The sequence below is a fragment of the Camellia sinensis genome, unplaced genomic scaffold (genome assembly GCF_055761805.1).
Source record: "Camellia sinensis isolate YWXY unplaced genomic scaffold, ASM5576180v1 Unanchor1, whole genome shotgun sequence".
NCBI classification, from domain to species: domain Eukaryota; kingdom Viridiplantae; phylum Streptophyta; class Magnoliopsida; order Ericales; family Theaceae; genus Camellia; species Camellia sinensis.
In genome coordinates, this window is record NW_028128987.1 from 16,128,090 (window position 1) to 16,139,056 (window position 10,967).

The following is a 10,967-nucleotide window of genomic DNA, read 5'->3' on the forward strand; positions in this document are numbered from 1 at the left end:
GTAGCTGTGCTGGAGGAGGCGGTGCTGCTGGTGGTTGAGGCAACCTTGCCTGTTCTTCCCTTGTCCTGGCTTCATCGACCAGGTCCCTCAGAAGGCCTTGTCTCACCAGGTCCTCCAAGTGTGCTTTCAAGGCTCTGCAACCTTGAGTTGGGTGCCCTTCTTCATTGTGATAGGCACATCGTCTACCAACATTCCTTCCCATGAATTCCCCTGGTGCTCTTGCCGGAGCCCTGAAATAAGGTTGGTTTCGAATTTGATCTAGGACTTTATGGATTGGGATTCGGAATACCGTCGTTACCGCCTGCTTATTTCTCAACTCTATTTCTTGTTTGGTCGGCCCATTGTTGCCTCGGCTTCGCTTCGGCGAGCCGTTTCCCTTTTCTTGCTTTATCTCTTTGTTTCCCGATGTATCTTCTTCGGCTCTGGCATACTTCTCAATTCTTGCCATGAGTTCTTCCATGCTTTTTGGCAATGTTTTTGCCAAAGACTTCTGTAGCGGGCAGTCATCTTTCAGGCCGTTCTTGAAAGACACGACCGCTACCTCTTGGTTGCATTCGGGTATTCGGTTGAACACCTCGTAGTACCTCTTCGCATAGGCCCTAAGCCCTTCTTCCTTGGTGATTCTTAGAGCCATCAAAGCATCAACCCTCAGGGGTTGCAGCTTGTTGGTCACGAACCTGGCCACAAACATCTCGGTCAGGCCTTCCCATGTCTTTATGCTTCCCTTTGGTAATTTATGGAACCAATCAGATGCAATTTCCCCAAAGGATGAGGGGAATACTTTGCAGAGCAACGGCTCATTCCCGCTATATAACGCCATTGAATTCAGGTATAGTCCAACATGAAAGTTTGGATCTGACTTACCGTCATAAATTTGAAACCTCGGCATACTAAATCTCTTTGGTGGTTCGAATTTGTCCAGTTCCACCGAGAAGGCTGTCTTCGGTTTTACTGGGGAGTTTACCTCGGCTTCAACATTCTGCTGCCTCCTTTTTAGGTAGTCCCTCAGGTCTTCTTTACTCCTCCCTGGAGCTCGGCTGTCTATGGATTTTAGTCTTTTTGGTACGCTGCTTTCGGCCTCGTGGTGGGCCCGTTTGGATCTTTCTCCATGGGTTGTGTCAAAGCAGAGTGTTTGCCTTTGAACATGCCGATGTTCTTTGGGCTCTGGATTCTTCATGTGGTGCGTCCTTCGGGACTCCTCTTGCCTCGGCTCTTCTCGTCCGACTTCCCTGGAAGGCCAGTGAGAATGCCTTCCGCTCCTGGTATGCTGAGGGACGTCGGGGATTGTTTTTCTTCCGCCCTTCTGGGCGTTGGTTGCTGGCATCGGCGTATCTTGCAGCGGGTATGGTGGCTGCATAACATTATTCTGCATCATGAAGTTGACGACTGACTGAAGGTCTGCCAAATTGTTCGCCAATTCTTTTACTTCCTCATCCCTCCGTAGGCATCTGTCCCTCCATACCTGGAGGTTATCTTCATTGTAGTACTTTCCTTGGTCGGTCCTTTTTGACGTGTCGCCCTCCTGGATAACGTCTTTCTCTCTGTGACCCTGGTCACGGGCTTCTGTATTGTGGTTGTCTCCTTCAATGTCAAGGTCAATTGGTCTGCCACTCCCAGCGGGAGCGTCATCCCCAATATTTTCCTGCTGTCCGTTACTGGCCATCTATTCTTCCTTCGTTCCCACAGACGGCGCCAAATTGTGTGGGTGAAAATCTGACCACGCTGCCTGCTTAGTAACCAGCTGGAGAGCATAGGCAGAATAGATGGCTTCAGCAACCTGTGACAGAAAGAAAAGGCTCCGGCGGTGGTTCTACCACCCGGGGGCACTCCGACGATCAAGTCAGTATATCTCTCAAAGATAATCAAGTGCAAAACTTAATATTCAAAATATAAATTGCATACCTTAGACCCACGGGGGTGCCTCTCTTTTATAATATATTCAATCCAAGTCCTACTAGAAGTATGACTTCTATGAACTCCAATTTAGTGCTTACTTTGGACTCTTTAAGAGATAAAGATAAACTCCCTAAGAGTTTTATCCTTATCTTGGTTAAGTCTCCTCTTCGTCTTAGGACTCTTGTCCATTATTCGCTTATCTCGGATTCCGATATCTTCGGAGTTAACCTCGGCCTCGCCGAGATCATCTCGGCGTCACGACCAGGACACGTGGCACCTCGGCTGACACGTCGGCGTCACCATGCCACGTGTTGGTATTCAGAAAATATATCCCCACAGATGTGTAATATAAAAATTATGACATTTTGAAGTTTAAAATATAAAAAAACCAATTTCGCCACAACATCAAGCGTTTGCATTAGCACATATGTTAGGCTCCTTTCCCTTTTTAATTGACGACAACTTAAAAAAAAAGCACTTCTTAAGATTAAAAAACTGTACACGGACCTTACCTCATAACACAACCTCACCAAATAAGAGTTGTAGGTAACTACTATTATTATTATTCCTTAAATACTTGTAAACTTAAGTAAAAGTAAGAATATATAAATTTATTCACAAACATTTTCTAAAAAAACCCTTTAAATCATTTATTGAGAGGAAAAAGTAGTTAAAAAAAGTGATCTATTAATATTCTCTGTATATTTATTTATTTTTACAACAAGTGGAAGGTACTTTATAAATATTATGATATTTACATGAAAATTAAAATAAGTCTAAAAATATATTATCCCAAGCATACAAAAACTTTAACAATTACACAAATCACACAAGAAAACCCTTAAACAATATAAATTGGGATTTGAGATAATGATTGTGTAGCACGACTTTATATTATAAAGTTGTACTTTCAAATTTTATGAATAGAAATCTAGTACTTTTTCTGTTGCCCCTTCCCCTATTAGCAAGTGACTATTGATGTATATTATGTGGAAAAAAAAATAATTTCTCGCAATATAGGAGGAGGAGATTCGCACGAAAGTTGGAAGAATCAAATTAGAATCTCTTAGGTTGTGTTTAGTTCATAGATTTAGAAAAGAATTTAAAAAAGAAAAAGAAAAATATATGTGAAATATAATTATATTTTTCACATATATTTTATCTACCTTTTCTTTTTTCTTTCTTTTTCCAAATCCTTTCTAAATCTATAAATCAAACACAACCTTAAACAGGTTCAATAACTTCGGCTAAGGGACTCTCCTTTGTTTCACCCTCTATAATTGACCCCTAATCTATTAAATGAAGTGCAAAAACTTCTAGTCAACCCTCTATGTTTGGTTTCACACACTTTCTAATGGTTAGGTGCTGTAGTAAAATGGCCATATTTACCATACATTATACACTATTAAAGTTTAAATATTGCCAGTTATTTGAATATTGATCATTAAATTTGATTCTTATTAGAGTGGTATTCTATGAAGCACGAATACTTCAAATAGGATGACGTATCCATATCGGATATCGATACTCCTTGAATACGCGTGAATACTTATCGAATATTTATTAAAAGTATCGGATACTTCTTAATTATTTTTTCATTAATTTTGGAGTATCGGACACTTAATTTTGAAGTGTCGGATACTCCAAGTCATGTTTACTTGTTTTATGAAATTAGAATTGTAACATTTCTTGTATAGTAATATAATATAATATAATTGCAAGTATAAATATAAGAATATTTTTCTAATACTTGGTTAAGTTGTTCGATAAGAAGAGTATAGTGAGTTAAATAATAGAATTTATCAAATTGATGTATCCTAATTATTTCATGTATGTCCCCTATAACTACATAGAAAGTAAGAATTAACAAGAGAATATAACAATGGTAAAATTAAATATCAATTAATAAACAAGCAAGTAAACTTGAATACAATATTTTTCACTAGTGTCAAAGGAAAAAACATAGGGACAAGTTGTGAATTGTTCTATTATTGTAATATAAATATATTAAACTTGATATTGAAATGAAATATTTGCAAGACCTATTAAAAATTTAAAAAGTAAGCAAACTACTAACTTAAATTAGTACAAATTTCTTAAAAGTAAGTATTTGACATTATAAAATTACATTGTGGTTTGTCAACGTTCTTTAGCTTATGTGTAATTCACTATTAATAATTTTAAAAAATATATTTTTGACAAACGTATCCTAGCCGTATCGATATCCTATTTTTTTAGGTTTTGTAGTATCGCCGTATCCGTATTGTGTCATATCCGTATCTCGTATCCGTATCTATGCTTTCTAAGTGATATTTATTAAATAATATTGAATTTTGATTTATTTTTGTAATATTTTTCTTTTTTTTGAATATATCTAAGTAAAAAAAATTATCGAATGTGTCGCAAATGAAAAAATAAAACCCACATGTGTTCTACCGCTATGTTTCTAACATGTGTTTAACATGTGATTTTATGCATCTTTGGGACTAAGCTACCTTTATTTAAAGAGACAAATTCTATTTTATTTATGGGGTCTTTAATTTTTTTCACCTATAATTATTTTATTGTATTTTGAAATTAAATTGTTGTTTAAGTTGCAATTTAGTGCACTAATAAACTCTCTTGAATTCTTGTTGGTCACCATAGTTAATAGTTTAGTAATATTATACAAAATTAATTTTATTTTTTTTATACAAACATAGTGAGGTTCACACTTATACATATTATGTGGTAAGAAAATGTGATAAAAATTCATTTATATATAATATTTTTCTAAATAATTTAAACATCTCAAAATAACAACTTCAGCAGAGGATACTTTTACACCAAAATTTTGAAATGCATAATCACTGTATGATTGATCGAAGTCATGTTGACCAATTAAAAAAGTATAAATAAATTATATTTTTTCATTCTTATAATTTAATTTAAATCTCACTTTAATCTCTATTATTTTAATTTAAACAATTTGATTCATACACTTTAAATTTAATTTCAATTTGATTAATTTCACCTAAAATTTTGTTTTGTTAGTTTTCATTATCCGTACACATGAAATTGACAAATATTTTTAATGTTATTAATTTTAACCTTTAACTTAAAAATATGAAATTGATAAATGTCCTTAATATCGTTAATTTTAACCACCTTTAACTTGAGCAGAAAAACAAAATTTAAATTGTAAAGAATAATTTGTGTAGTTTAACATACTAGAGACCAAACTAAAATTTTTATAAAATTACTGAAATCCAAAGTGTAAATTATCCTATACTATCTAAAAAAAAATTTTAAAAAAAAAGTGTAAATTATCCTAGCTAGATCCTAGTACTGGCTGAGTTGTGAGTCCAAATCCAAAAGGAAACAGTGGATCATAATGTGAATCTCCAACATTCATTGGAAGCTGATCTACAGTCCTGAACCATGTCCTGGCAAGCTTACCAGTAAATCCATAGTCCCCGAAAAGCGCGTCCGCCACACCTTGCCCTTCACTGCCTGGTAGCCAAGCAGCAACAAGAGCATCCATGGATGAAAGGTAGGGTTCAATCACGAGAGGCCGACCAGAGATGAGGATTACAACGCATTTCACGCTCTCGCATACGTTGGAAATTGTACTTAGGCCCGGTTCTGGAATTGTTAGGTTCAAATTGTCTCCGGCTGTTTCAGCGTATGGAAACTCTCCCACCACTACAATGGCGTAAGACAACTTGGCGGATTTCACAAAATCAGCTTCTGGGTTCTCGCTGTAGATGATTTCTGTGCTTGGGTCCACTGCCGTTGAGATTGCATTCAATATGGTTGTTCCTGTAAATTTTAAAAGAGAGATAGAGAGAACAATCTTGTCAACAAACTATAATTTGCATAGGTTGACATGCAAAAGTCTAAAAGTAAACCTATGTCTACGTACTTTTCTTCTTTTTATTCAAATGTTGGTATTTGTCTCATGTGTGTCACTATTGTTGTGTTAATTTTCTGTGTTAAAAGTTTGGTGTTTGAAGGGAGACATAGCCCTACATGTTTCTATCTCATGCAATTCTTCTCGATATTAAAAGGTCACTATTTGACTTATATGATGATGCGACTGTTTTATACACTTTTTCTCTATATTACAATATTGGTATTTGTTTCATGTGATTGTTTGTGAACTTTTCCTTCTATCAAAATATCAATATTTAAAAGGAGAAATACACTAGAGTTTAAATGTTCACATGACACCAATGTGAGTGTAGTGTATCATGTGTCTGTTCTACACACTTTTTCCTATGTCACAAGGTCGGTATTTGATTTATGTGACTGTTCTGTGCAATTTTTTTGTAAAAAGATCGGTATGGTGTTTGAAGGGAGACATACCGCTAGTGTAGTTGTTGCCGCTAAGTCCCTGCCATGAAATGGTCCAACCACCGCATTGATAGCCCAAATTGTTGGCATGGGTTCCGGCAACTAGGATCCGATTAGGGTTTCTGGGGAGAGGAAGCAAAGGACTATCTGTATTGTTCCCATTCTTCAACAAGACGAGTGATTTCCTCACAGCTTCTCTTGCCAAGTCCCTATGAGCCTGTTCAATCAAACATTATGATACCACTTCTCAAATCAAGGTGAATCGTTTGCGAAAAAACAGTTTAAAGAAACAACCCATTTTTTAGAAAACATCAAAAAGTTGCTTTGATTTTATTTTTTTTTTGTTGATCGGGTGTCTGGGTCAATTTATGCACGTCTTGACTAATTCCGAACTCACGCAAAAAGCAAAAATGCTACCATAAAAAAAAAATTGTTTTTGAATTTAAAAAAACTGTTTTTGCACAAAAATAAAAACAATATGAAAAGGAGTGTTGTTGAACATTTCGTTATTTTGTTTTTGAAAACATATAAAACAAAAACGAAATGCAAAATGTAGATGGTACTGACTTGGCTTCCAACTTGATCAACCATGCTGAGATCTGCCAAGGGGTTTTCAAAGAGACCCATAGTGAACTTGACCCTCAAAATCCTTCTGACAGCATCATCAATTCGACTCATCGGTATGACATTGTCATTCACCAAACCGGTCAAAATGTCGATGAATTCAGTATGATTGAAAGGTACCATGACCTGAAAAACAAAAACAAAAACAAAAAAAACCAAAATCACCCATTATATAATATGTATTCATTTGTTGTGCATTTGTCTATAATGCTCCATTTGTTGTGGTAAAATAATTTCTGAAAAACATTTTTTACATTTTCTGCATTTGGTTCGATTAAAAAAGAAAATGAAGACAGTCAGTGTTACTTGAAAAGTGGAAAATATTTTTCAAATAATGCCTTGTCAACCTTATCAATGCCACCACACTGCCCCGCTACCATTAACACCAATACTAACACATCAGTTTTTAAATTGCATAGAAGAACATTTTCTGTAGAAAATATTTTTTGAAAAAAAATTGTAAATTAATTTTTCTTTTCTGACAAAACAAACAGAGCGTAAGATGTTATAGTATCATAGGAAAAATTGAGCAACTCACCATGTCAATGCCAGCTGAAATCCCAGCTTGAACTGAGTATGTGTAATTTGCTTTGACAGGTGTGGTGATCTTGTCAATGCCTGCCCAATCCGAGATGACAAAACCCTAGCCGAACAAAGTTAGCACGGTCATTGCTAATTATATAAGTTTATGACTAGAAAATTTTTGAATATCAAAATTACAAGTGAAGTATCATTCTCTATAAATACCCTGAACTTTAGGGTGTCTTTGAGGAATCGGGTGACAAGATCGTAATTAGCGTGCATCTTGACTCCGTTCAAACTGGAATAGGAAACCATGATTGTAGAAACACCCTTGATGATGGAGTTGTAGTAGGCAGGCATGTGGATGTTGAGCAAGCCGTGCCAGTCGATGACAGTGTTGTTTTCATTGATACCCTCGGTGGTGCCACCATCTCCCACAAAGTGTTTTGCACAAGCAGCAACCTTATTCCTTTCAAAATGCAACCATAAAATATTTATATATAATAAACGGCAAAATACACATATAACTACTAGCCGTGGGTGCAAATGTGTTTGTAATTTTACAGCTAAATGCTTTGGCAATTTAATGAATGAGAAAGAAGGTATGAACTGTATGTTGTATATAATAGAAGAGATATATAAGGTTGGTTAAGTGTACTTACTTTCCAGCAACATAAGGAACACCATTCGTTGAATTGGTGGGGAGTTCGCCTTGTAAGCCTGATATGATTTCAGTCATTTGTTGAACAATTTTGTGATCCTCACTGTAGCTTTCATAGCACCTACCCCATCTTGGATCTCTGCATACCTGTTTTATATAAACATGCATTGTGTGTTAACTTGAAAATCAATTTCAGAAATCAAATGGGCATTGTTATCAGTACTATGTATATATATATACTAGTTGTGAGTGCAAACGTGATGCATTTGCAATTTTACACCTAAATTTATTTTACTGAAGCAATTAATAATATGGACATTCTTGGAAAAAGAAAAAAAAAATTGACAGTTTCAAAACCATTCTGAGTTTATGTTTTTTATATGATAGAATAGATATGTAATTTGGTTTCTGAAGAATGTACGTACGGCAATACAAGGAGCAAAAACATAAGGAATGCCAGTAGCTCTGACTTCAAGTGCGGTTGCAGCACCAATTCTCTTCACAAGATCTGGATCCCTGCAATTTGTGCTATCATTTTCAAAATTTCTGGTTCTTGTTTTTCATGTTTGACAAATAAAAAAGAATGAAAAAGATGTTCTCATTGTTAATTATCCAATCATAATGCATGATTGATTTAACCTATGATTCACTGCAAATACTAAGCTAAAATTCTTGATAATTCAAAACACAATTTTAAAGGATTGTAGGGTAACTTACCTGGCAACTCCAAGGCCAACATTATGGGGGAAAATAGTGGCCTTATAGACATTGTTGTGGCCATGAACAGCATCTATACCATAAAGCATGGGAATCCCAAGCCGGCTCGAAAGAGAACCCTTCTGAAACTCATTCACCATCTTCACCCAATCCTCCACGTTGGCATTAGTCATGGGCAAGCTTCCTCCGCCGCTCAGCAAGCTGCCAAGGGAGTAGTTCCTCATCACCTCAGGGGTAGCACTGGCCCTGTCAATCTGTGTCATCTGAGCTATCTTCTCTGCCAGAGTCATCCTGCTCATCAGGTCCTTCATTCTTATGTTGATGGGCTGCTTTGGGTCCTTGTACTTCATCATCATCATGCAGTTTTCTTCTACTGATGATGATGATTCTGCTGATGTTGCAGTAACCATGAGCATGACAGTACTAGTCCATATTATGCATAGGAACAGGATTAAGAGGATTGGTGCCCTTGGTGCCCCTGCCATCCCTATAAAACCTTTTTTTTTTTTGGTTTTTAGGTTCTAAATCTGAAACCAAAAGCAGTTAAACATCAGAATCTTGCATTTCTGGAGAAAATATTTTCTTGTTTTTAGTGGTGGTGGGATGAAGGTGGAGATGAAGGTGAAGGTGGTGGCATGGCGGCAATGGTGATGGTGGTGTGGCGGTGGAAGTGATAATAGCGGTAATATTGTAGTGATATTGGTACGAGTTTAGTTCAAAAAAACGTTTTCCACTTTTTCTGCTCAAATATGTTAATTTTTCGTTGATTATCGTTTTCCTATTGGACCAAACCCTAAAAAATATAGAAAATATTTCTACCCAAACAAATGGACATTAGTATGCTTGCACTTTCACCAACCAAAATCTCACTTTGAATACTTTACTTTTTGTATGGTTGACGAAATTGACCTTATTAAGGTGAGATAAACAGATGAGTGAGATTGGAAATGGATTTAAAGTGTTGAAAATGAAGGAATCAAAATAAAATTCTGATAAAAATACATGGGTGTTAAAATGTAATTTTTTATTTTTTAAGAACAAGAATATTGCAGGTTAAAGAAAAGAAAAGGTGGTGTTGTTTGCATGGTAGTGGTGTATAAAAGTAAAAATTAAAATAAAAAACTAGACTAATTAATTTCAATCACAGTGTAATGGTACGGGAACATCAAACAAAATGTATCACAAATGAGCGTCACAATTATGATTTTTTTTTTTTAAATTGTTAATATTAAATTGTCAATATCGTAAGTCTCAATTGATATTTAAAATATAATTAAAATAAGAAATTTGAAATGGAGTAAATATAGTTAGGCCAAGTTTGGCATGTCTTGAAAAAGAAAAAAAATTAAAAAGTCACTATCCTATTTAAGTCACATCATCTTATTTAAATCACATCACCTCTGTTACACATCACTTCAAACCCAACCTAAACCCAACCTATATTTCATAAAAAGTCAAAAAATACACTTATTTAGATGTTCTCAAACAACCTCTTAGTGTTACTTTTATTTTGGAGAGATTATTGTTTCCCTGATTGAAACCCACATCACCAAGGACACTAAATACTAACAAAAAGTAAAAGAGCATGAGTGGATTGAGATTTACATATCTAAACTGGCTTTGAAGGACATGGAAAGAACGCAACATAAATTAAACAAATAATTGATATAGAATAAAGAATAAAGGTTGAGACCCCCTTTGGGGGTCACCCTTTGACCCCTTTAGTTTTGATTGGTCAATTTTTTTTTTCTTTTTTTTTTGTTTTCTTCTCACCTAATCCCCAACCTCCATGTGTGTGAGGGGATTGTGGGGTAGGTGTTTTAAGAGGGTCTAAATCAATGCCCATAGAATAAACATGAAAGGAAAAATAAATAAATAAACAAAATTTGACAATTGAAGATTACATCTAGTAGTGGAGAGATCAGTGAGAGAGGTATTATGTATATGTATATATGTATATAATTATTTACATACAAGTGAAGAATTTTTTTTATTTTAATAATTCCATATGCAATTTACTCCAGGACAAATGTCACCATCCACATACAAATAAAGTTATAAATACTAGAGCAAACCAACCAATGAAAGTGAGGACAATACAAAATTTAATTCCATGACCCCAATAATGATGTCACAATGACATTTAATCAACAAATTTTAAACCACACAATTTAAAGAAGAATAAAAGAATATGAATTGAAATTTTTTTGTA

At 35.2% G+C, this 10,967-nt stretch overlaps 1 protein-coding gene across 1 annotated transcript; it reads right to left on the reverse strand.

The window, feature by feature from the left end:
• Positions 1 to 5,141: 5,141 nt before the first annotated feature.
• Positions 5,142 to 9,111, reverse strand: LOC145814286 (uncharacterized). Its single transcript, XM_082910930.1, has 8 exons — positions 8,756 to 9,111; positions 8,464 to 8,554; positions 8,040 to 8,185; positions 7,603 to 7,846; positions 7,394 to 7,498; positions 6,799 to 6,981; positions 6,244 to 6,448; positions 5,142 to 5,697 (listed from the first exon to the last, which is right to left on the reverse strand). The coding sequence occupies exons 1-8, from the start codon at positions 9,109 to 9,111 to the stop codon at positions 5,207 to 5,209; spliced, it is 1,821 nt and encodes a 606-aa protein (XP_082767056.1). The 3' UTR covers positions 5,142 to 5,206.
• Positions 9,112 to 10,967: the final 1,856 nt, after the last annotated feature.